This window comes from Pungitius pungitius, chromosome 9 (genome assembly GCF_949316345.1).
Source record: "Pungitius pungitius chromosome 9, fPunPun2.1, whole genome shotgun sequence".
Lineage (NCBI taxonomy): Eukaryota > Metazoa > Chordata > Actinopteri > Perciformes > Gasterosteidae > Pungitius > Pungitius pungitius.
The window spans coordinates 4434541-4462409 of NC_084908.1; the positions used below are offsets into that span (position 1 = coordinate 4434541).

Genomic DNA, 27869 nt, shown 5'->3' on the forward strand with positions numbered 1-27869 from the left:
GGAAGCTGGATGTGACAAGGCAGATGATAGCAGGGAGGGAGGCGACGCCACGCAATCAGAAGGGGAAAAAAAAGGGAAGACGTTAAACGCAGATAAGCAAAACAGGACTGGATGCAGGATGGAAACAGGAGACGGCAATACATCTGGCAAAGGGAATGGAACTCCAAAAAGAATTGATAAATCGGAGGAAAAGATTAAAAGGAATGTAGGCTTCGCGTGGAGACCGAAGTGAATTCTGCTGCAGAACAAGCGCCTTCATGAGGGTTTAAATCTAGGCCACGAGTGTCGTCTCCTGCCTCCTCTTTTGATGCAGCGTCATTCGCTGCTGAGGTGGCTGTTTTTCGGTACTGTACAGGACAACTTTCTCTCCCCCTTCCCTCTCGCCAAACAAACACACACACACACACATTACACAAAATTTGCCTCTGCCCGCCGCTGGCTCTAAGGCACGGCTTTGACAGGATCCATTGTGGCAGTACTGGGTTCGGAGCCCGGTGACGGAGAGAGGAAGAGCGGGGGTAGACGGCGGTCGGGAGAGAGAAGGAAGGGGGAGAGAGACAGAGAGAGACAGAGAGAGAGAGACGGTGGTATGAAGGAGGAGACAGATGAGTCAAAGGGAGTAGGAACAACAGCGGCAGCATCACTGCATCTCTCGCTGACATAATTAATTGTATCAGAGACAGTTTTTTAAACCATTAGTGCCCCCCCGCCCCCCCCTCCAGCATTCCTTCCCCGTCACAGAATTGAAAGGCTGCACATGACTTTGTGTTTTCACCTTTGGGTTTCCTGCATCTACGTATTTATTTATTTGTGTTTTGATTGTTTTGCCCGGCGGGGTCATTAGCCATGAATCAACCTCACAAAGGGGGATTAGCAATTACAATTTGCTGCATTGGAAATTCCTTGATGTAATAATAATGATGAAATATTGTAGCGGCTCGGAAAGGCGGACTTCAGTAACGACAAAAAGTAAGTGAGAAGAGAGGGTGTGACGTGCGGGTGGATATAATCAGATAGCACTGTGTGCTTGGACAATGTAAAGGGTTAGTTAGTATCCATGACTACCACAGGAGCCAGGTTGGAATGTCTTTAAATTAGCTGTAGTAAGTCTGATCGTCCCGCTGCTATGGCCTTAACTAGCCGGAGTAAATGCAGTTTGTATTTTATGTATATCTTAGACTCTACACTTTGATGATAATTGGTCACCAATGGTTATATTTAAAATTACACCTAAAAAATGCAGCATGTGGAATAGGCCGGGGTACCCCATTAAAAAAAAACAGCAACATCTGCTAGAGAACTGCTTCAAATACACATCTGTACTCAAACGAGATATAATGGACACTTTAACACAACTGAAATGCACAAACACAAAAAATACATATGTATGTATTGTTTGCACTAAACAGGCTACGTGGTGGTGCATTGCACCAACTGTACATTATTTGCTGTCGCAAGGCACGTTTATAGTCTCCACCCACTCAAAATAAAGATGATTTTCCACTCTTTTCTGTGCCCTTTGGAATATGTAAGCATGGTGATTTAGGCCACTACACTGAACTAAGCAGGTTGTAAAAAAAATAAAGACTTAAGACTGCCCAGGTGTGTCAATGCCCCCCCCCCCCCCAAGTATTGGCGATCCATTGTAGCATTTGTTATTGTTATTCTTTAATTAGTCCAATGTGGGAGTAGGAGGTGAGCCTGGATCCTGGGAAGGTCGATCCTTCCTCTGGACCATCATAGCATCAACCAACAGCTCTTTGGCATCCGGCTACCCACAGCGCTCGGACGTTGCAACCCCTCCCTTTGTCCGACCCCACCCCAGCCCAGGCCTGCACAGCAAGGGCCCGCGGGAAGACGTAACCCTCCCATTCCATTCCATTCAACGCTGCATACCACCATCCCATGTCTGCAGCCTTGGTTTTAGGAATCTAGTTCAGGGTATAGGGAAGATAAAGATAAGTGCCTTCGGTTATTAACTTGCTTTAAAATTCTCCTCGGCTCACTCTGATGGCTTTTGGCACTCCCTATCTCTCCCGCTGCCTCCCCCCATCTCTGTCTCCATCCCTTCTCTAGCTCCTCCTCTATCCCATCTTTCCATCTCTATCATCCTCAGCCTTTTTTTCCTTTCCGACCTCATCTCTGTATCTACTCCTTTATTCCCCCCCCACTCGTATCCGTCATCCCTCCCCACCCTTCTCTCCTCCTCCTCCTCCTCCTCCTCCCTCCGCTTCTCCCTTTGCACATCTCCGCCCTAACCCGTGTTGCCTCACGAGGGAGGGAGCGAGGGCGCTCAGAGTTGATTTGACCGGAGCATTAGAAAGTTCAGAGCGGAGCTGAACAGAGAGCGGCGTCTAGCCGCCAGGCGGTGCAGGAATCAAAACGCCAGCGAGGTCGTCGTTGGCGGTGGATTTTTCAAGGCCCTTTCTCTTTTCTTTTTTTCTGGGCGCATCGGATTTCTGGGAGCAGCCAGAGGCAGCCGTGCGGAAACAGCAGTGGTCAAAGCCGGAGCCTCCCCAGATGTAATTTTCTGACGGGCGTCGAATGTCTAACGCGGTGGGAGAGGATGAGGTGCGCAGCGCGAGAGCTTTTCAACCACTTTTTTTTTTCGTGTGGAAAAGAGAATTTTAAAGAAAAGGGACAGAAATTGCTTTTCTCGCGCTAAATGCAAGAGGAGCACGAACGCGGCCTTTTCAGCCGCATCATCACGCCGTGTTTTTTTTTTTTTTAAAAGCTATAAAAGAGCCACAAGGACAAATTGAAAAAAAAAACAACACATAGGGCCATCGCAAAATAAATGTACAATCTTTCCACATACGACTAGAGCTGAGAGCACACTGACCGGAGCGCGTCACGCTGATGTGGAAGGTGACCTATACCTTTAAGGCTGCACTCTGCGGGCTCTTTGCTGCGAAGCCACACACAAGAGGATTTATAGCCAGCCGCTGTGTGAAATAAATCGCCAGCCGGGCCACTTGTCTTCGGGGCGCAGTCACAATTGTGCACATTACTGCAGTGAACCAGATCCTACCCTTACACGCACACACACACACACACACACACACACAGCCTGTCCATGTTAGAAAACAGCTAGTGGAAGCACCAGTCAGATGTATACGTTGAACACGAGGGACACAAGCTGACTTGACTTATTTGTCCTGTCGCGTTAAGAGTCGCTCAGCACAACACGTTGACGTTGACTCAGTCTTAATTGTGATTGTAATGTGGTTCGAGGGGGTTTGTCTGCGACCCTCGACCCCCCCCCCCACGCACACCCCCACGTCTCAAAACACCCCGGCTCATGCAACAGTACAGATACATGTTGTGGCCCGACATCTCCAAATATTCATGTTATCAGGAGCTGACAGTATGTTCCCCCCCCCGAGCCCTCCGGTCAAGGCTTGCGTCTTGTGTCCCTCATTGTAGAGGCCAGGCTCCCCCCACAGTGTCCTAAATACTTGCCTTACTGCCAAATTAGTTACCTAAAGAGTGTGAGTGTGTGTGTGTGTGTGTGTGTGTGTGTGTGTGTGGTCACTCTAATCAAAATTCTCCCGGCCTGCCTGTGCGGATGATAATTTGCTACACTACCTGTACCCACTCACATTCCATTCCAACCTTCTCCATTACACACACACACACACACACACACACAGGGAGAAACACTTCACGGTGGTTAAACCTACCCTATCAAGCCAACTGGAGGTAATTTACCATGGCTCGGCGGACACATGCCATTTTCACCGAACACGTGCATGGCCGCCTGAGCTTTGTTCCGCCCAGGGTTCTCTCCAGCAGAGCAAAGAATGAGCAGCTGAAGACTAAAGAGGGGAGAGGATGAGAAACAGGTGAAGAAAAACTAAATGAGGAGAAATGGCAAGGGCGGAGGGCACTGAAGCATAGACGGCTGAGCTTTTTCCTGTGCACTCATACAGCGAAGCAAATTGTTATGTCCAAAGGTGTGTTCGTCATTGGAAAGATGCGTCAGTCTATTTTAGGAGAAACACATGCAACGCCCGGATTTTGTCAGCAAATATTTGTAATGATTTAATCAGATTTGAAGGGTTTAGCTAATGATGTGGTCACTCATTTTCTACCTTATTTACTTCCACACTTAATTTGTGACAGGATTCAAACACAGCTACAGACGGAGTTTCAAATACAGAGATTGCGGGCAGTCACCCCAAGTTGTTCTGAAGAGTGAAGCCAATAAGGAAGGGCACTTTAAACCTGAAACCTGTAGTCTGATCACATGGGAAAATGGCTCTGCTTCCCTTTTGATTTATTAAAAATATGTGTATGGTCTCAATCTGTGTTTCCAAGTCTTCTTCAATACAGAATGGTGATCATTTAGTAAACTTTGGTCCATTTAGAGTCAAATAGACAACAAAGCAGGGTATGCTTCCTTAGCTGGGTGCCAAAAAGCCAAGATGGTGACCCTTCAACAATAGCAGTCCACCAACATACCGATGAGGTCCACTTCTTATATACAGTATAATGTAACATACCGTTTTGTCAAATTAATTAACACTTCAATCCGTTTTTAATAATGGTTGTTTTTGTGTCAATGTATTATTATATAAGTAAAGATTATCACATGAAAATGCGAGATATTATTTTTTGTTTGATTTCTTTGAGCTTTGGCATCACGAATAAAAGGCATTGACCAATGACCGGTTACCAAACAACTTTATTATTCCTATCAATCTGGACAAATGTAGCACTTACCAGCCCCCATTTGGCTCCTTCTGTTCGTACATTTCACAATAAAAGCCAGAGACGTATAGATTTCACATGAGACTTTTTTTTTTCAAATGTTAGTTCCCATTTATTCTGAGCCTTTGGTGAATAAAGGCTTTTAACACAGACATTTCCACATGGTATTCTGCTAGGCAAACAGAGTGGAATACTAACGCTGCATGGACACATTTGAGACTTTCTGCCTGGAGGCTAAGGGAGTAGGGCATCTGGTCTCCTAGCGATAAGCATGTGTGTGTGTGTGTGCGTGTGTAAGAGCGTGCACGCGTATGCACGTATGCTGAAAAAGTAGCCCAGTCCGGTCAGCACTCATTAGGCAAAGAGAGAATCCCAGGATGAGCCCTGCGACAGGAAGGAGTCTCTTGTTAGGGGACGCACGCACGCGCACCTACGCACACACACACACACACACACAGTCCGGCTGCCCTCGGTGCACAGAATCAGCCAAACATCAATTAGTCCGTGGATGCATGCAATATAGCCTGCGAGTGCAGTGGCCCCGGCAACATCTCCGTTAATGCCGAGCCTGCAGGAGAAGACTCGGCACGGAACGGAGAAACCCGAGTCCCCCCGGGGGCGCAGCTTTTCACCGCCATGCACCAAATGACAGGTTCCTATCTGATAAGATCACTCTAATCTGATCTGTTTTTGTTTTTGGGGTTTTTTTTTTGCCACCGATCAGGTTCATGTACTAAATTTTGGGAGGCAATTATAGTCTGAAAGGGGGATTCTATTTCGGGAATGATTGGCAGCCGCCTGGCGAGCAGATGTAACGGAGCCCGAGCCGGATGGAGGGATGGAGACAGCAGGTGGAGGACTTTGATCCGGGGGACGGGCTATTTGTTTTGGTCTGCGGCTGCTTATTAGGAGGGTGTTTTGCTGGAGTTCCACGCAGATGCCGCTCATCTGCCAGGGAAGGAGGGGGGGGGGGGGGGGGGATGTCTCCGTCGGGACGCCGATCCACCGTCATCCAAATCGCCCGCACGAGAAACGTGCGTCGTCGGAGCAGCGGGGCGCGATCGCATATGTTCTGATAATCAGCACCAGTAGGAGTATTGGCTTTTTATTGGTGACAAACAGTTAACCGATCGACGCGTTTAAAAGGAAACGAGGTTCGAGGCGCGGGGCGGCGTTTCCGGCGATCTCCGCTCCGCGTGCGCGTGAGCTCGCGCGTCATTAGCCGAGCATATGGGAGCAGGCCGCCCCGCTGAATTATGAACACTACTTTGAAGCTCGGATTAGGTCCCGGGCCGCTCGAGGGGGACCGCCCCCACGTATCTAACGCCTGGTAAAAAAAAAGGCTGGTGGAAACGGGGGGGTTAATTAACTGATGGCGGTGCGGCACGCGGGGTGATGGAGTAGCTTTTGAATTATGGAACAGTGGCATCGCTGCGGCTGGTGGCGTCCGGCCATATGTCAGCGCGCGCCTCCTGCGTTTGCGGCTCGGGAGACAGCTGGTCAGATGGCGCGCGCTCAACCGAGTTAGGGGCCAATCAATCAGAGGCCTGTTGAGTTGTTTAAGTGTGTGTGGGGGGGGGGGGGGGGGGGGCGCTTTGTGGATTGGGTTGGCGGAGTCGTGAAATCAGTGCGCCACCAGATAAGTGAGAAAGTGGGACGCAGGGTGCTAGAAAGCGCAAGGGTGGCATCACGTTCTCTCCTCCGTCCTTCTGCTTCGGATTGGAGTATTTAGTACAAAACAACTATACTGCGGCCCTTCATACAAATATCCCTTACAGGTCAGCAAGGTCAAGCTTCCTGTCAGATGACAAGCAGGCCAAATATTTGTATTAATATAAATGTTTTTTTTGCATTTTGAACATGAACCCCCAAATACTTAAAAAAAAAAAAATATTGAAAACTAAAACAAAAAACAAACTGAAAGGATGAAATGTTGAAATTTTACAAGATTGTACAAGAAAAGTAAAAACTTCTCATGCTGTCCGCCTCGGGTGTGTCTGGACTCAGAAGTGCATCAAACTATCCTGTGCTTGATGTTCGGACAACGCATCACGCGTAGATTGTGACTCTGTGGTGGTTATGGAAAGGTCCCTGTCCTTCTAATAAGACACTTTCTATAAATTAAACCTGGTATTTTACAATAGTATCCAAGGCGGGAAGCGTTGCCAACGCAGAGCTTTCTGCCCGTCGCAGCGTGAGCTTGATGGAGATTGCTGGCTATTGTCTCAGTCTCTGCTGGGCCAAAAATGATATGGTCACACTGATCAATAGTCTCTGTTACACATGATGCATTTCCAATGGCCCTGGCTGTCAGCTTTGCTCCATCTGTCCCTGGCTGCTTTTTATTTTTTCCATAGTCTTTCTCGGTCTGATATGCACACACACACACACACACACACACACACACAATCATTGTTTACTTAGAGCTGCGTTCCCTTGAGAACTATGCCCATTTAGCCACAAAACTGGACTGCCGTTACCTTTTGAACTCCTCTCCGACAAAAAGGTTTTTTCCACGATTGCGTAATGACTAAATGCAACGCGGTGACCCGTCTGCTGACAGCATGAACGCACAAGTCTTTTTCACAAAGGAAACGAGGACATAGCGTTTGCAGAAAGAAAGACATAATTGTTAGTAGAACAATGCTGGTCAGCTTTATAAGTTTAGGGGAGGGGGGGGGGGAGGTGATGTTCACCAGCCACTACCACTACTATAAATACTCTCAAAGAAGCCCTCTTATTAATTTTTATTGGTGATGGACCTTGACATGAACAATTAGACTGGAACATCAATAGATTTCACACTTTGATGCCGATGCAGAATTCCGAAGTGGCGGTGAAGCCTTGAAACAGACAGCCACATCCTGGTTACAAACTCAGGGCGGATCACAATGCATCGGGTCTGTTGTCTAGTGAAATATCAATTCATACAAATTTGTCTCATTAACGCTTCATAATTGGCATTATCTGCTGCACTGTAGCTGTTAACGCTACCAAAAAGAGCTCTGCACTCCCTCCGAGTCGACTCGAGGCACAATGCTGGAACATTTGTGGGCTATAAAAAGGCAAGGCAAAGCGAGGACAACTTAACGATGGATAATCTACTTGGTTGCGCCTTAAACGAATGCCGAATGGAAAAATAGTCCCCCAGCTATCGCCAGCTGTGCACAAACGTTTGCCACATAGCAGTTTGCAAAAATGCAAAACTAAGGGAAACCGTTTGACGATTATCGACCGTATCTTCTACTTTTCATTGATTGACATGTTTATACGTAGCACACTGATAAATAGTCCCTAAAGCAATGATCTATGAACTGCCAGCCCAAATCAAATTGACTAACTAACTAGAAAGTTGGGTGAGGGTTACGATAACAACCATATGGCTCTTAATGATTCCATGCTGTCAGCATCATTTAGGGTTATTATTGATTGCTGTCTAGTCTCCTGGAACATGTCTACAGGAAGCTGCATTGACCTTAAAGTGCTGCTTTTGTTAAAGCATCCATTCATAAGGAGTAAATTAACAGGATGTTGGTGAAATGTTTCCCTTTGACGCATAAACTCTGCAACTCTAACATCTTGTTTAATGTGTAAGCCGTTAGGATTTGATTTTTAAAAATACTTTTCATACAATTTTTGTTGCTTCTCTGTTGGGTTGAACTCTTAATGCATATGTACAATTTGTAGACATTAAGGAACGGCACAGTTAAATTGGCGAGGCAACAATTTTCTTTCTGGTTCTGGTCAGATTTATTGATCAGAGCTCTTTTTGCATATAATTGCCACTGCATTACAATTTGACATTACAGTAAAATGTATGCAAAAGTGATCTATTGTAACTATAATTTAGGTCGGATTCACTACAAACACGAGTAGGACTATAAGTTTTGGAAAATTAGAATAAGGCAAGTGCACAGAAAGGATCAAGTTAAAAACTAATGAGAATTTCAGTCGAGGAAAATGTTAAATTGGCAATTTCTTCATCATAAGATTCCTAAAGTAAAAGAAAGGGAAACTGTTTAGAGTAATAAAATATCTCTTAACAAAAAATGAAGTAAATACGCAGTAAACAACAACCCATTCAAAAAAACAATCAAAACATTGAGCAAAGAGGAAATGCCAAAATGGTGACCAAGTTCTTTTAGCACTCTATACAGGATGCAGTTACAAATGAACTGCAATAGGAAATCAGATCTGACCAGCTGAGTTATTAACACTCGCTCAAAGTAGCATACACGTTTAATGGCTTACTGAGAGTGAGACTCACTGCCGGTTTAACAAGACGACGTCACTGAAAATACGAAACCATAGTTGCGCTAGAGACTAGCATAGCGTAGCATTGTTAGCATTGCTAACTGGTTTGCTCAAACCCCAAGTTAAGGACGCTAGCAAACTATGCCATGCTAGCGTCTTTAGCTTTGAGTGGCTGCTTCAAGCCTACAATTGATTATATTCATGACAAACAACATTTATAGCTATTGTTCAATTGTCACAAAGTAGCTAGCTAACTATTTAATATGTGGAACACTTTTTTATAGGAATATTTGTCAATATGTAGTACTTATGTATTTATGTATACTATGTAACTGGGTCACACACAGCAAACACCTGCATCCTCCTTCTATATACAATCGTTATGAACCTGTTCCTCCTCGTTTTTGTCATCTGTCCTTTTCTTACTCTTATTTCCTTGTTGTTTGTGTTCATGTACTTATTTTGTACTCCTACACCTAAAGGGACATAATGTGTTATACACTTTTTTTGATTGGTAAGTCCAATACATGAATTAGGCTATTTTAGAAACCGTTACTTATTGTGAATCATATTGGCCCCATATCTAACAGCGACATAATAATTAGAGGTCTAATTATTGCTACTCAAGCTGCAGCTGAGAGAGACAATGGCGCAGGTACAGGACGTACAGGACGTGTAGCCATGTGTAAAGTGTATGTACTGTATGTCAACTGCACAGAGAAAAGTCATCCAAGTGAGCAAATCCCCTCTGTGCGTCCATTCTGCAGGGTCTGTGTGGTGTCAGGAAGACTGAGCTCTGAGGAAAACAGCTCGCCACAAGACCGTCTGGGCTCAGCAGGAGGCGCCGCCATATTTACTTCCAGGTCAACCTCAGACGTCATGTGGACCCGATGCCTGCTCTTCGTCTCAACCTTGTTCGCCCCCATCGCCATTGGTAAGAACCGGCACCACACGCAGCACCAAATCAGATTCATGAAATTGAGCTGGTTTGTCAGACACAGTGCGTTATTTTCGCTATCTTCATGCACAAGGTTTTGAAAATGTGTTTGGAACATGAATTATTTGTTATTGTTTTGTTATTTTCGATTCAACACAAAACAAGGTGCTATTTGGTGGCCAATCAGGAGTTTTGAGGTTTACTGATCACCAAATGGATGGCCTGTCGTTAGCACTGTACACTGTGTGTGTGACACCCCCAACCCTCTCAGTGGCACTAGACAGGATTCAGCACGTTGTTCATTTAATGAGGTTTTGACTAACAGTAAAAAAAAAAAGAAAAAAATGAAGAAAATAAAGGCATAGGTGTAAATAATACAATTAACAATTGTGATGTTGAGTTGTTTTCTTTCCAAAAACAATAGAAGAGACAGATGCATCTTTCTGATCCCCCACACTAGCAGAGAAAAACACATTTTTTGTTCGGATTGACTTCCCTTTCCGCCCACATTTCAATTACTCTTGTTTACACGCATCTTCATGTATCATCTGATTGCACTGCGCATTCTCCAACTATTCTAATTACACACACACACACACGGCTGTCTGTACATTTCCTCCTTTCCTAGTCACGGTGGGCTTTGAAGAGTCCTACAGGGATCTCTGGCCCACTTGGACTTAATCCTATTAATGGCTGCTGTCAATCACGCCGCGGTGGCGGAAAAACTGCCGCAACATTTGCGAACCCACCCACAGATACAGACACACCGAAGCACAAACGACACCCATGTGCACAGATGATATACTGAAAGGCCGAAATACTGTACACTCACGGGAACGCAGATACCCCTTAAAAACACACACCAACACTTAAGTCCTCGCACACAGAATGTGCTGCCACTTACACATTACACACAAACACGGAGGGCTTTGGCTCAACACAGGGAGATGAGTTTCAGTCAAAGGTATTTGCATCAACGTCTAAAGAATGAGTCAACATATGCAAATCATGCCGTTCATACTTAGTGGGGATTAGTTCAAACAAAGACGTTTGCCTGACGAAGAGCAGCTTCGTCTCTACCGCAAAAACTGCTCTATTTTCACTGTCAGTACATCTTTAAAAAACTGTAATTATTAGTTTCTTACTCAAGTGACGGTACCGTCTCAGGCGTGTAGCGTTAATAGGATAGTGAGCCAATCCATTCAGTGCATCTCTACTTTCCCTTCCTGTATCTCAGATCCAAGCCTATATCCGCTCCTGCTTTCCTACTTAAAAAGCAGCTGGGACTTGTAGTTCTAAGCAAGTGTGACTCAAAGAGCCGTAAATAGTGTATAATAATAATGTAATGGGGAGGCTACTTGGAGCGGTGGAATGATACATTTACATCCTTGATAAAGAACCCCACTGACATTTACAGGAAACACATCAGAAGTACTTAGAGGCATTTTTATAGTCTTTTAGTCTGGTTCCTTTTTCAATGGTCCCAAGGGAGGAAGGTCCCCGACCAGAAGTGCACCTCAGTGAAATTGCCCTGACTTGAGTGTGCAAACGGTTTTCTCATCATACGTTTAATCCAAAAAGCCATCAGTTGGTGAGCGGGACCTTTGTGGACTACTTGTTTTTGGAGCATATTAACAGTTTACAGAACTGTTTAGTATGAATAGCACTAAATATATAATTTACTATAGAGGCAGTATTTTTATTAGGATGTTGTTTTAATTTTTTATGGGATGGATGACAGCAAGAAAAAAATAAAAGGAAAACTCATGAGTTATTTCTTTTGTTCCAACTCGACCTCACTGAACCCCAGAGTAGTGCTGAGCTGTTTTAACGGTCAGAGTGAGAGATTTCTTTTTAAAATCTCTTACCATCTCGTCCTTGTCCATCCATCCACCTCCTTCGCCACTCTCTGGTTCTCGGCCCCAAATGAAAAAAAAAAAAAAAAAAAAATCAATTTCTTCATTTCACCCCCCCCCCCTCCCACCGGGGCGATGAGTGTCCGAATGAGATGCCAAGCTTCTGTTGGCCGCTCTTACGCCTCTAATGACTGACATGTTAACACGCGCTCGCCGGCTCGCACCGAGACGGAGCGGTAAACATTCGGCGGGTTTTACGCGCCTGTATCGGGAGGTGCTGCGCGACCGCACCTGCTCGTTTGTGTCAGAAAAATAAATAAATGACAGTCAAACAGTGCATTTTTTTTTTTTTTTTTTAATAGGTGTTATAAAGCCGAGATCCACAGATGAATCAACCGGTGACAGCCGACACAGGACAGAGCATTTACTGCGGCTTATGAAGGCGAGAGTGGCTTTTAATTGGAATACAGATAGAGCCCTCATTTGAAGGGTGTCTGTGCCATAAGGCTCGCTTTATGGCCTGTAAAGAAACACTGCGAGACATCTCATCCAAAGCCAGTCTAGACAGCTGCCGTACAATGCTGCGTATTGATCCACTTGCGCTTCGGTTAACCCTCTCCTTCACATTGGTGCTCACGGAGGCGGACGTGACGTGGACATTGAGAAACTAATAAACTAACACTCGTATGAATGGAGTTATGACCCACTGCCCCCAGCGCTCCCCCGCTCACACACACTCAAATCTGCAGCCAGCACGGAGACAAACATCCTGAGTGTGTGCTTAGAGTCTAATCACAGCCTGCAGTGATGTACGAGTGCCTGTCGCGGGTGTGTGTGTGTGTGTCCATTTTCAGTAAATGTCACTTTTATATCAGTCCTATCTCTAAGCAAGCGCCTGCCATTATCAATGTCCTCCCCTCAGGTACCAGCGGCTAGCAGGTCTCTGCCTCTACATATCATCACTCAAAGCACTTGTGTATGTGTGTTTTGGTGAAGTGCAGTATCAAAATAGAACCTGGCCAGAGTGTCATTGAGCTCATTCCGATTCTTTGCTGCATCCTTGTAACCATGACGCTCCTCCAGCCAATGAGAGAGCCGAGGGGGAGGGAGGACAGGGTTGCTATGGATATCCCGACAGGGAGAGCAGAGGGAGGTGATGTTTGGAGGCCTTATGTGGAGCGGTTCTCCGCGCACGTGTGCGTCGTGTATCCGTGTCTTGCACTCGTGTTGCTGTGCGCCTGTGCTTTTAGGAAAGGATTTGTAAAAGGCCTTGACAGGAGGAATTCTTCAATAAAAAGCAAAGTGACAGAACTAGCAGTCACACAGGCCCGTAGTCCCAAACTGGAGACTTAATATATTCTATTTGTTCACTCGACAGGGACAACGCATATCATGCATATTGCACTAGATATAGTTTAAATTGTCAGTCGTGGTCCTTGGGTACAGGTAGCCGGGGACAATATGAAATGAAACAATAAAAATGACACCGCCATTGGGGCAGGACTAGGGGATGAAAAGGCGAACGCCACAAGTGAGCACCTCGACTGATAAGCGATCTATCAAGGGATAACGGCTGGTGCTCCAAGGACTCGCCGCTCTCAGGAACAGAGAATAACAACATCCAGGCTTCCCCACAACAACCGAAACCCCCGGGAGCATCCAGCAGAGACCATCAACAGCACGGGCCCATAATAACAACACTACATGGAGAGAGTGTGTTAATAAACACATTATTAAAAGGAGGATATGCAAATATATTTGTTTCAATAGTGTGAATAGTCAGTGCGAGTACCATCTAATATATATGTATTTAATGTCTCTTTTTTGGGTCGATGACGGAGTTTATTGCATGGGAGCACAAGCCATATCAGGCTGTGACTCCAGAGACTAAAGTTGGAAAGTAGAAATAAATAAATGAGAGATAGGAAAGGAAATAATAAAATCCTATGGAGGACTTGTCATCCAAAGACAGACACTCAACTAATATAATTGGAAAGATCAAACGCAGGACAATAGATGATGAGATATTTTTTTGAATAAATAAATAAATAGCAGTCTATTCAAACTACACAGCAAAATGGACCGCCTCAAATGAACACTATTGGAGATCATTTTAACACTTTTAAAGTGTCCCATGGGGTCCACACTCCAGTGTCAATGTTACACTTTTGAAAGCGTTGCCATTTTTACATTGTTTTTGAGTTAATTTGAACTCTTATATAGTTGAAATTTAACAATACTCAAGCGTTTCTCAACACCGGTGGGTAGTGAGTTAAAATTGACTCTGTGAGAGTCAATTTTAACTCTATGCTGGTGTTTATTTTGTCCCACTTGTCAGTGTTAAATCAACACTCAACGAAGTGTTAACAGTTTAACTCGGAATAAGTGTCAAAATAAATCTGCTCAGTGTTGAATACAACATTATTTAGCTGACGATTTTATCAAAAGCTACTTATGTTGCATTTTTAAACAAAACAAAGCGCACGGCGTGCAGCTTCAAGTGGTCGTAGAAGATGATTTCATACAACCCTGCTAGAAACAGAACTCCCCAAGGCCTTGTGGGTACTTCTGTTAGCCAAACACAACGCTGTGAAAAGGAAGCGAAGTGGGAGGAGTCAGCCAAAGACAAAGTGCTTTGAGGGAATGCGAGTCCCCCGCCGTCACCGGGGGTCCTTGGGGCGCGCAGCCATAGCTTCCCACAATACCATGCGACACGATGTGAGATTAGCCGCGTGCGGACAGAGAGGTGCACACTCACTCAAGGATGCGAGCGCATGATGATAAAGATACCACGGTCATTGTCTTCTCAGGCAAATACTCCATATATCCTCCACAGACCTTCAGAATTCAGGGTCACGATGTTGTGTGTCCCGGGGCAAAATGTGTGTCCTTCACTGGCTCCACAAGTCACAAAAGGCCCGATAGAGTGACAGCGGCAAGGTGAGGCATCCCACAAGCACTCATTCTGGGATTTTTGGGGAGTTCTAAGAGCACGTGCCGGTTCACATCCCATGTGCCACTGTGGTGCAGAAGCTCCCTTTGTGAACATTGCCAGACATTCAGGTTTTATCACATCTAGACTTGACGAGTCGATGGAAGCTTGACTGCCGTTTGGTCTTGCGGATGTTTCGTCATCCGAGAGCCTTCGTGATCAAACGAAGCAAGGCAGCAGAGCAACGGAAGGAAATTAAAAAGAAATAAGGGATTTAGGGCAGATCAGTAGCTCCAATCTCATCGGAATAAATGACATGTTAACTCTCCCTGCCTCGGTACAGTAAGAGAGGACGTTTGCGTCGCATTTGGAAGTCCTAGGAATAATCTCTGCAGCGTTAAACGCATGCTGGCAATTTGCTCCCTGTCCGGAGTGATGTCTCAAACCGCTAACTGCAACACAGTAATTACCAAGTCGGCTCACTGGCATCAGTGGACGTGCCCTCATGAATATTTGTTCGTGGTGCTATATTGCGTTCATATAGTGTGGATAATTAGTATATATGACAAGGGTACAAATGCAGTCTTAGTGGAACACAATCTGTGCTTGTACAATTTAGTCCTCCACTGCACACACTTGCAAAAAAAAAACAACTCTGCAAATGGCGGGCATCTCCCGTGGGCGTGTCATCCAACCCTTCCCCTCCGTGTGTGCAGCCTTCGGCCGCGCCCCGATCCCCATGGCGGTGGTGCGGAGGGAGCTGTCCTGCGAGTCCTACCCCATCGAGCTGCGCTGCCCGGGCACGGACGTCATCATGATCGAGAGCGCCAACTACGGCCGCACCGACGACAAGATCTGCGACTCCGACCCCGCCCAGATGGAGAACACCCGCTGCTACCTGCCCGACGCGTACAAAATCATGTCGCTCAGGTCAGTGCACCTGTGTGTGTGTGTGTGTGTGTGTGGGAGAGAAAGCAAAGGGACGTCTCTCACACATCGATGTGTGAACAAGTTGACGGGCAAACAACAGCTTTCAAAAATACATCATTTACACCAAAACAATTCATCCACCTTTTACTCTCGTAAAAGATACTAAATCAAAACCGCTGGGTTTTTGACCGATACAATAGTATGCCCAACGACCAGGAACCAAAGGAACTGAAACACAGACTCTGGAAATGAGGATCACATGTCCTTAAGCAACGTCATTAACGTGGTTTGAGTCGGTGGGGGGAGGGGTAGGTGGGCTGGAATCTGAATTAATACAGTTCAATTCAAAGTTTGAAGTCTGGTAGGCAGTGAAGTCCAGTTCTGTTCCTTGGGTGTGTGTGTGTGTGTGTGTTGGGGAAAAGAACAGAGAAGCCTGAAAGACACTTAGCTTGAACACCCAATGAAGGAAAGGAGTTCCACTGTGGCATCCAAGCAGGGTCACGTCCCCGATGCCTCGTTGGCCACCACGTTGATAACCTCAGGCGTTATTTTTTTCCCCAGTTGTGGCTCCAGTTGAGATATCCTTCAACTAATTTACCGTAACGCTTAAGGGTGTCCAAAAAGTGTATAGAGTGTAAACTTCTCTTCCTTTAACCACATTCGCTTCTCTCCCTCCTCTCCTCCCTGCTGCCTCTGTGAGGTGATCAGCCCCCCCACCCCCCTCGCACAGGTGTTCTCAATCTGAAGCCCTCTGTGCCCCACCTTCTCTTCCTGTCAGGTGGAAAGAAAGCTGATCTGCAGACTTTGTTCTGCCACAGCGTAACCCTCGAGTCCCCCCCCTCTCTGTCCCTGGTCACACGGCACAACGCGCACACGCCTGTAGAAACCTTATCACACAGCGAGGGTCACTCAAGTAACACCTCCTCCACAGCTGGCCCGGTGGTGATAGCCTCCTCTCCTCACGTTAGGAGCCACCGAAGGCAGGAAGAGGGCTCCACGGAATGAGCGCTATATCCTTGAGCAGGGGTTACAATACATGACACCTTTTTGGTGTCAATAGTAGGACAATCCCCGAGAGGGCCACTGTAAAGATTGCCACAATAATGTGTGGTTGAACACTTTTTTTTTACATGCTTTCATGAAAGTGCAAAATTTGATTTATTGTTAAATGATCATCATTATTGTGGATATTTACGTCTATATTTTTCATTTAGCAAAAGAAAATTAAAATTTAAAAAATTTAAAATAAAAATTCAATGCATTCAACCAAGAGGGTTCGGACCGAGAACAACAAGAAGAATCAAGAAAGTACAATTTATAGGCTAGGATAGGGTATAATGAGTGACTTTACAATGATGCAACCTTTAAACACTTTTGCCTTTTGCCTTATTACACTGATTAATGATTTGCCTAAACTGGACTATTTGTATGTGTCAATTTGTATTTATATATTCATAAACACTATGAATGTAGTTGATTTAATAAAAAAACTATATATATATATATAAAAACCCAACACAGACATACTAATTCAGCTGCATAATATACTTTTTTTGTATGCAAGCCGTAACAATGCTGTCTGATTGTGCCAAAAGCTTCTCTCATACCTCTCATCTTCCTTCACTTTACCCTGCACACCGTTTGCTATTCTTACTAATTACAGATTGTGCCTTTATCAAAAGGAGGCCGGTCAATGTTTTAATTACCGCTGGAGTGATTTGAAGGTTTATCTGGATAAACATTCCGCAAACACGTAATGCTTTTAAACACCAGGGGCAATGCGATCAAACAACACCATAAATCACTAAACTATTCGGGCCGGCAGCCGTGGGAGTTTGCGGTGACACTGGCCGCACCGTTTCAATAGGTTCAAGCAAGCAAAGGAACTGATGGGATCCTATTGGGCCAGAGCTGAATGAAAAAAAAAAATAAATAATAAGAATAATAAGAATAAAAGTTACTGGTCATTTCTGGGACTTTTATTGTGAAAGGCAAAATGGGGAGGAGTTCATCTTTGTTCCAGGTTGAACAGCGTCACTATACACTATAGTGGAATGTGTCCGTTCCGCACAACGTGATGGGTTTGAACCCTAATTTTGCGCCTACGAAAGCTAAAAAACGAAATGATAATGATGACGGGATAAACTTTTCGGTTGCAAATCTACCAAAAGGTGAAACTAATAATGACAAAACGACAATTAAAATGACCAAATCACTTGTTGCTTTGGTCTTTTACGCCGTGGTCGGTCCCAATACCTGCAACGTATGCTGCGCAGGACGAGCGCGAGACAAATAATAGCGGGACAAATAATAGCGGGACGAATATAGCGACGAGGGGAAAGCAATGCTCTGCGTAATGAGAAAGTCCGGATATAAATAATTCATCATCGTCACCATTAGTATCTCTATTTTTCACGCGTCACCCCACATCGAGTGCTCTTTTCCTGCTGTCCCATTATTTCCCCTCTCATCTCTTTCTTCCTCTCTTCATATTTATGCCCCGTCTCTCTCTATCTCTCTCTCCCTCTCCATCCAACCACCTGTCCCTGTCGCGTGCATGCGCTCCGATAGCGATTGCTCTGGTCTGGCTCGGCCTGGCTCTCGGCTCGCTCCGCCAGCTGCAGCTTGTGTGGCCGCCACTCTCCTGTGGCCTTTGCCATCCATAATTTATACACGTGCGCACACATACTCACAGCTTGGGCTACACACGGCACACACTGCCCAGGGGCTACACCAGACTTTAAGCTCCAATTAGCAGAGCCAGAGGCCAGACTTAATCTTAAGGGATCCTCCGTCGAGGTGACTCAGACCGGAAGCAGCGGTTTATCACATATATTTTCCCCGTGTGTGTGTGTTTTGCAAGATGCTGCAAGTGAGCCGATGTGTGTGTGTGTGTGTGTCTGTGCCAATTGTGCTGCAATGCACCGGCGTGGCGGCGAAACCTTTCGAGGGTGTTCTTGTTAATGCGCATCACAGGACGTGTGTGTGTGTGTGTGTGTGTGTTCGTGCGTGCGTGCATTGTTTTCCCGTCCTGCCTCTTCGTCAGTGTGCTTCGGCCCGAACCGCTTCCCCTTCCCTCGCTCCCTTTCTGCTTGGTCTCTGCTCGACTGGCTGATAAAATCAGAGCATGTTTCGCCTGCCCAGTGTTTCCTCGGTATCACATTCTCCCTTTGTTTTCCACTCCACCACTCTCCAAGGCCAGGGAGAATATGTGTGTGTGTGTGTTTGCGTGTGTGCGCACGCCCAATACCACATAATTGGTCTTGATATCAAAGCCTCATATCTCCAGAGGGTCTCACAAGGCTTCTCAGGCAACCTACCGAGGACCCGATAGCGCTGCAGTTCCCAGATTACCTCCCCATTGGGACACGCTGGGTTGAAGGGGAAACGAAGCTGCGGCCATGAAAGTTCCGCTTAATCTGTTTTAGCGATGCGACTGGCCCCAGTTGACCGGCCTGTGTTTTTATCGTGTTTTAAGCTGAGATGCCTTTATTTCAAAAATGCTGGTGTGCATTCTTGGTCTTAAGGTTGCAGGTCTCTTCTATGTTGTTTGTGTTTTTTTAAAAGCAGCTGTGTTCAACATTCAGAGCAACAATTGAGCAGCAAAACCATATTTAAAGACCGATCTTTACCAATAAGGAAGGTTTACCAAGAGGGACGTCTACCTGCACCCAGAACGTTGTAAAAGGAAGTCTGCAATCGGACTGGGGTCACTGCGATTGACAGGTCACTGACGCTACCAGGGCACCCGACGGCATTTCTACGTCACGCCTTCCAAATATGAAAGATCTCGGATCTCGGATCAGGCGTCTTGAATAAGGAGATCGTACATATGTTTTCAATCTTTATTGTTTTATTAGGCGCACCCCGGTGGCTCCAGGCTCCGCTGCACTCAAGATGTATTTCCAAAACGTCTTTGTTGGCTCCAGGCGAGGGTGTGGCGCACACTCAAGTGTCACTTGGGGAGGTGGGGGGGGGGTGGGGGGGGGGAGTTAGGGACGCCAAGTCAACAGAAGAATCGCAAGGTTTGGCCCCTTATGGCTTCACAACGATGATACCTCGTCCCTGCCTTGACACTCGAGCACTTTGCCGGCCCTTTCCGCGCATTTTGCTCTCCAAGACAAGGGTGGAGAGTTGCCCCCCCCCCGCCCCCCCCCCCACTCATGTCTCCCTTGCTTTTGGAAATGTTAAATTACAACATCTTTCATTTGTCATTCTCCTCATATATCCATTTTTCAGCAGTGCTTATCCCCCCCCCCTCCTCTCCCCTATTCTCATTCCTCAAAGTGCTTCTCATGCTCTCTGCTACTTTCACTTTCTCCCCCACCATCTGGTTTTTATTTTCATCACCTCCTTTCCTTCCTCCCACCCTCCAGTCACTACCCCCCAAGCTGAGGTTGAAGTGCAGTGTGGGAAGGGGGGGGGGGGCTTAGCATGTTGTCTGTATGTTACAGCATGTTTTCTATACGATAGCATCGTCCTTACCACATGCACAGCTGGTTTCTGGATTATATCCCCCAGCCTGAAGCCCCCCCCCCCCCCCCCCCCCCCCCCCTCCCCCTTTAGGCCTACATAGGAACACACAGCTATGCGGCAGCCCTGTGTGCACACGCGCCAATGAGTTTGCACGTGCGCCTTCACCAACGGAGTTGCACGGTCAACTTCATCTGGCAACCGAGTCTCAGTGTTCAAAGCAACCGGGCTAATCAACGTGTGTGTGTGTGTGTGTGTTTGCCTGTGGGTGCGCTGTACGTGCGCATTCACGGCGGTGGAATTCTGTGCCACCTTTGAACCTTTGAACCTTTTCACGCGGGGAGACTGCAAAGAAAGTTCTCTGAAGTTCTTTTCCTTTGACTCTCTGAATGATAGAAAGGCCACTCGAATCATACGCCGCGATCTCGCGCTGGCCCGAGCGCCGCAACCATTGAACTATGTCAAACAGTCTGGCGCTTTTATTATCGTCCTTTTTCTTTCCTACCCCAGCGCATACCTGCACTTCATCCGTCCTGCACGTTTGATTCTAATCTGTCTCTGTAAACACAGATGGAGAAATGAACACTCGGGAACCTCACATGAATCTCTTGGATCATTATTCCAGCCCAGTGACTGCAAGAACAAAAACAATATTATCTGCTAAATTGGAGGATTGAACCGAGGAAGCGGCTACTGTGTGTGTGTGCGCGTGTGTGTGTGATGTCTTGCAGAGGTGGACTCACCAGGATATTTACAATTATGTGTCATTATTATCTCTCCCGACTTGTTTTCTGTCACAGCATGCTCACTCTTCGTCTCCACTCTCTCCATTAACTACCCTGCTTCCCTGCTGAATGAGGTCATATCTGGAAATGTCCTACTTAATGTGTGTGTGTGTGTGCGCGTGTATGTGTGCCATCCTCATCCAGTCACCACGGTTACAGGAGATGCCCTGCGGGCCCCTAAGGGCCCGACTGTCACCCTTCCTCAGTGCGGTAATTAGGGCCCACACACACGTGTGCGTATGTACACACACACACACACACACACACACACACACAGATGTCTGTACCTAGAGAGAACTTAGAAGTGCAGACACACTCGGACGGACAGATTCCGCCACACAGTCCCCGGTCCTCCTGGAAGCTTTCCCCTGGCAACCAACGCAAGCCTTCCTTTAAGCACAAAACATCAGCGTCCGCTACACGAAGCTGCATTATCCAGCCACCCAGACGCGTTGGTTGCCCCGCCCCCCCCCACCCTGACGGACAGCTGTGGCGTCCTGCCCGAGACTCTGTACTTCCACATGTCGAAGCCACCGCCGTCTGACCCGTGTTCCTCCTGTCACCCCAGCGCTGCTAACCTTAGTTATCATGCTTGGCCGAGCAGCTAAGCGAGAACGGGTTGAGGAAAGGTCTCTCTCTGTCTCTCTCTGTCTCTCTCTGTCTCTCTCTGTTTCTCTCTGTCTCTCTCTGTGTCTCTCTGTGTCTCTCTGTCTCTCTCTGTCTCTCTCTGCCTCTCTCTGTGTCTCTCTGTCTCTCTTTGGGACACACAAAGCCTAACACATCCAAAGAGTAGCATGTGAATCAGCGTCTCAGACAAGTAGTGAATGATTTGATACTTTGACATGACGCGCGGGACTAAACCAGGACACGTGTAACAGCTTCGTGCCCCCCCCCCCTCCACCCACACACACACCCACACAGATGTGCATACACACTTTTTCAATGCGTGAGTCTGACTGAATCCTACGAGACAGTTTCTCGGTGCCGCCGTCGAAGCGCCTCTCTGCTCCTCGCCCGACCGAGAGCGACAGCCCGGCTCCCTGACGCGCTACATGTCTTTTGGCTTTCACAGAGGGGGGGGGGGGGGGTTTAGTGCCAGCAGGTGGTCTTTGGTCAAACTGCGGAGAACAGAGGACGGGACTAGCGGATAGCGGATGGAAAGGCAGGGGTGAAACGCTCGGAAGGGGGAATGTTGGTGCAGTCAATGTTGCTAGGTGGAATCGGGAGGAAGACTCCCCAAGTGTGTCCTGGAATCGGACGACGTGGAGGTTGCTATGGTTACCGGGGGAAGAGGAGAGGAGAAGGGGAGGAGGAGGAGGGGGGATTGCAGAGCTCGGAAATCTGTACACTGCCGTGAGCCTGCTTTCAAGAAAGAGGCCATGATGTGTTTGTGCATTAAAACACATGAAATGTTATTACCCATCCGGGTAGTTTCTCTTATAAAACAGTTCAGTAACCTAAAAGACAATGTCCTGCAGATAGAATATATCAATGTTCTTCACGGTCACCAACAAAATAGGTCAGTTTTAAAGGCAAAATCAAGATTCCTCAAATATCGTGCCTGAAAAGGAGTGAGTACAGTATGACAAAAGTACCAGGATGTTCTTTGTGCACCTGGTCGCATTTAGCGGCATGCGAGCCAGCATGCTTCTCTGGCTATCCCGACCCACAATCCAAGCAGGAGGGTCAACGCATGTCCATAATTCCATGTTACTTAGCAGGGCAATAGGACCAAAGTACCAGGATGTTGTTACATGCTTCCTTCTGCAGCATGTAAGATACAGCAAATATATATTACAAGCAAGGGGGTCCAAGACCAAGTGTGGCAAAGCAGTGGGTCCTAATTGAACGCTGACCGCACGGAGCGCCGCGTTCTTATCCACGGCGGCTGCGGCATGCCCTTACACAGGAGGTGTGCAGTTCGTAGTAGTCGGTTCCTTCCCACCAGGCGTGGAGATGACAGGTTCAGGACGGGGGTGCAGGTTGCCGCAAGCACACACACAATGCACACGGCGTTCATGGTACACAGTCTACTCACCAATGACACTTGGTGGGCTCAGTCAGAATGGGAGAAAAACCCGACAGAATGACATCCTCCAGCCAAAATATTAATAATGCAACACATTTTCAAAGATTTCTTTTTTTCTGTGGGGAAAACAACGTTATTTTACCTGTGGCTCGTTTGACAGGCTGCTCGAGAGCTGACACAAATGCAGGGAGTGTGTTGCTGTTTGTGTGTGTGTGTGTGTGTGTTTGTGTGACTGCGTGTGGGAGAAAGAGAACCAGAGAGAAGAATCTGTCATTTTCTTCATGAGCGTTGTGTGTTGGAGGCGCTGGCGTGCGCCACGCTATACAGACACAGACTCCTGCAAACACACACACACACACACACACACACACGCCTGTCTCTTCATTCCTTTTCCTTTACGGCCATCCATCACAAACCCCTGCATCACTCCTCAATTACTTACTACATCCCTGTTCCTCTGCATCCTTCCATCGTTTCCATCATTCTGTTTGTCCATCTTCGGATAGCACTGTGTGTGTGTGTGTGTGTGTGTGTGTGTGTGTGTATAACCACATCAGGGAGCCAATAGAGCAGAAATGAGGGCAGTAGCAGAGGAATCTTATGTGTGGTGTGTGCGTGAGAGAGAGAGAGAGAGAGAGAGGGTACGACCAGCCTAACAGCTTTTCATCCTGCAGCGAGATACAGAGACTCTGCTCTTTCTGCTGTCAAATGGGTTTCCTGAAGTCCCCGAGGACACAAAGAGCCCAGCGAAATCACCCCCACCCGCTTCCTGTTGTTCTTCACCAAATTTGTATTTATATTTTTATCAACTGGTTTATTTCGTCCAAGTTGGAGGAGATGTTAATGGCATGATATTGTTTAGAATCGTTTATTTTCAATTCAATTTACCTTATTTTGAAGAGCCCAAAATCACAACTTTACCATCTTGGGTTACATTATACTCAAATCTGTGCATGGGAAATATTTTTTGGCTCATAACGATGCTGTATTCATTTCCTTTTCTTGGACGATGCGGACTGTAACAACAGTGCAATTTACAAGGGTTTATAACAAATTGTGTTTAGTGTGTGGAACTAAATGCTGCCTAATGCTGTATTTTATTGCCTCAAATCAAACTGCAGCTACATTCATCGACCGTGAACAGTGGAGAAAATATTGGAAGTATTTTATTTATCAAGAAATAATCTCTCGAGGCCTCCCGATTTAAGAAAACAACGAGAGGTATTCTTGATGTAAAGAAAAATCTGTGAGTAACTCTTGACGTCCAATTGTTTATCTTACGCTTGCAATATATCGTCTTGGTTGGTTTTCCACAAGTTACCCCGCAGTGTCCTGCATGTCCCGACTGTCCATATGCTCAGCCATCGACGTTTCTGCTGCTTGGTCTGCGTTCACACTGCACGCATTGAGAGCTTGTTCACATTATCTCATGAATGTGGTGTGGAGGAATAATAATATTACAGCTCTCTGTCCCTCACACCACCGCAACGTCTGTTTTTTGAATCCACCAAGCTGAATACCGACTTAGACCGAAGTCAAACGTCAACACGCGTATCAACATACGAAAGTTGCCAAATGAAGCCTGAGGGTCTGATTCAATGTGACAATGTTTTAAAAAAGAACAACCGATCCGGGTCACATATGTAAAATAAACGGTTACAGTCTACTAGTGATGAAGTGGAAACACCGTGAGAGCGTCCAATGAGTTAGAAGAAAACACCCAAAACGCGTCAGTTAGTGGCCTCGCAGAGAAGCCCCGCCCTGAAGCGCACCCTGCTGTGGGCCCCTTTTGACGGGATGAAACTACAATCTGCTCCGAGGTGCTTGCAGTAGGCTCAGAGCTATCCACCAGGTTTCCTCAAGCGCAATGTTTGGATGCTTTTCAAATTCTTCCTGCCTGTGTGTGTGTGTGTGTGTGTGTGCGTGCGTGCGCGTTTGACACCCGGATAGCATTGCAGAGGGTTCTTGTACGCGGTAAGCGCGCTCGCTCACTGGGCTCGGACTCAGACGGCGTGAACTTCATTCGGATGCTGCGTCTCTCACTCTCAGACACCTCTTTCAACTCGCGAGGATTAGCTCCCGGTAATTATATAGTTTCCACACACATCCGGAGGAACACACACACACACACACACAAAGTCCTTCAGTCGTACATCTGCTAGCTCACGCGCACACAAGCGCACTCCGTCGGCCTCATCAAACCAATCATCCGGCGGTGTTTATGCGAGGAGACGGAGAAGGAGACGGAGTGAAGGGCGGTCTGATAAACAAAAACGGGCGAAGAAGACATCAGAGACCGGTGAGAACGGCGCCGCGGCATCGGCCTTTCGTCAGCCAGTCGTGGCGCCGCCGGCGATGCACGTCGCGCGGGGGGGGGGGAGAAGAGAGCCAGCGGGCGAAGGCGGCATCCAAGCCAGCCACTGCCTTGTTTTGATGTGGGCACACCAATTAAAAAACCGAAAGAAAGAAAGAAAGCAAAAAAAAAAAAAAAAAGATGTCTGCCAACAGTAGGAGAAACCACACAGCGAAAAAACAAAGAGCTGTTTGGGTTTGCAGGAATGTGTAGGGGACGTTTGTAAAGTGGTAGTCTCCGTTTACTATGGACTCAGAGAGGAAGTGAACTGGCGAGGGGGGGGGGGGTGTTTGGCAGGGATCTGACTGTGGCTCAGACGATGGCGGTGACGTCAGCTCGGCCTGAGGATGGATCGAGGGAGGCTGGAGGTGACGCCTCGGGGGAGGCAGGAGCGAGAGTTACAGATGAGCGAGATGGAGAGACGGGGGGGGGGGGGGCGGGGGGGGGGAGACGGGGGAGACACGGAGGGAGGAGGGAGCCAGCAATAAGGGGCCCAGCGCACACATCTGGGTGTGACTTTGGGAGAGAAACTGCGGCTAAGTGGGTTTAAGGCGGATAAACACACGGCAGGACTGCGAGACAAAGACGGGGGAACGGAGAGGAGTGATTCCTCGGCGGGTTCGGGTGAAGACAAAGGCCAGGGGGAGAAATTGGTTTATTATCTTGGCCGAGAAGAGTGCGGGGGGGGGTGACGGAGGGAGAAAAGGAGGTGGCGCATACGGAAATAGCCCGGAGGCACAGGGAGCGATAGCAGGGGGAGATTATGTTGATTATTTGCTCTGTAACCTCTCTTTTAAATACCAGTTAATAACCTTTGCTTCTTCAGGACTGAGCCGTGACAGAACACACACTGGCTTTCCTGCCTGGTTCTTCTTGTTTTTTTTGGAGGTAGTATGAGGTAGAAACAAAACGCTAACACACACACACACACACACAGACAGCCACACAAAGCGCAAAAACATCTGCTCCGTTCAGCACGGCCCGGTCCATGCTCTTCTCAGGCGCATCCATCAGTTGGCCTTTTTTTTTCTTCTTCTTCTCAGATCTTCAGAAGGGATGATCATTTTTTCTCATAAGCCCACCAAGAAGTTTTTTTTTTTCCTCCTATAGGAACCTTTTTTTTCTTTTTTTTGGGAAGTACGCCTTGAGGGAAACATGGAGCGCTAATTGCTTCTCACGGCGTAATGACATCATAACTACAGGAGGGGTGGTGGTGGTGGTGGTGGGGGGGGATGCGTGGGGATATGTGAGGTCATCAGATGCGTCACCACTGTGGGTCACGTCCGGCGGCCATGTGTCGCGAGCAAAGTTGCGTGTCAGTATGTCTGTCCCCCCCCCCCGTCCACCTCCTGTCCCCAGTCCACACCTTCCACTGATGACAGGTGACCGATGATGAAAGGCACCCGGGCAAGAAATTAAAAAGCAGACAGGCGAGAAAAAAGAAAGAGAAGGGAGGGAGGGAGGGAGGGGGGGGGGGGGGGGGGGGGCGGTTGGGTGACGGGTATTGTTATTAGGGCACGACACGGCAGCGCAACACATAGGAGTTTTAAACCTTTTCAACTTCCATAGCCCCCTCTCGCTTTGACCTCTGGCGCCACCGAAACACGCCAAACGCACACGTGTGTGTGTTCTACATTGGCTCCCCGTTTTTTTAAGTGAATATTGAACTGAAAACTGAATTAACGCTCATGCATATTCCATTATGCAAAATGGAACGATACTGTAAGAAAAGAGACTTGAGGGGCTTTCGGCGCGCTCATTAAAAAAACAAAAATCTCGATGGAGGATTCTCTGTTAAATGTAAATGTCGTCTGTTTGACAGGTGCGCCGGGAAAAGTACTAATTGAAAAGAAAATACTAGTCGGGCCTTCCCGCACGCCGCGTCGCCGCTTCAATGAACTATTGAAAGCGAGGTGGGTCACTGAGACAAAGTGGTACCATTTCACTCCGTTACGTGCATCTATGGCAATAATGTGTGGCTGTCAAATCCTCTTTGGTTTAATCACCATCACATAAATGTCACGTGTGCAATTTTTATAGTCATCTACTGTCCACTCATGACGACACCAACCCCCCCCCCCACGGGCGCGTAGTGAACATACACCACAGCGCGCCGCCAAGCCGCGTTAGTGGCGGCGAGGAATACTTACTTTTAGTGTGTCAGAGTAGAGGGCCCCCCCCCCCCTTCCCCTCCCCCCTCCCTTGATGATTCAAATGAATTATCTGGAGTCTGGAGCCCGAATGCTGTTAAAGCCATAGGTCGTTGTTCTAACTGCTGCACACACAGAGCAGAAGTGTCCTCGCACAGGCGCTCTTCCCTCGCCATTGTGGACCAGCTCAAGGATTCCATTAGTGTAATGTGCACTCCGGGTGTCCCAGTAAGGACACATCGTCTGCTCTTTTGTCAACCCAAAGGGTCCTTTAACGCGGAGGGCTCTCCAGCGTCAGGCTGAGGGCCCTGAACGAGGGGGGGGATAAAACACATCTCAGTGTATATGACACGTCTGTGTTCTGTGTCTTTATCGAGCGCTCCGTTTCTGAGGATAGCCTTTATGTCATCGTGTTCTCCTGATGTTCAGCTGACGCGTGCCTCTCTTCTAACGACAG

General features: G+C 47.2%; 1 protein-coding gene across 1 annotated transcript in view; it reads left to right on the forward strand.

Annotated features, from left to right (window-relative positions):
• adgrl3.1 (adhesion G protein-coupled receptor L3.1) overlaps nt 1-27869 on the forward strand; it is a 99523-nt gene that overhangs the window by 16483 nt on the left and 55171 nt on the right. The window contains 2 exon segments of the mRNA XM_037473041.2: nt 9735-9901; nt 15409-15622. Coding sequence (XP_037328938.2) covers nt 9735-9901; nt 15409-15622 — 381 coding nt within the window.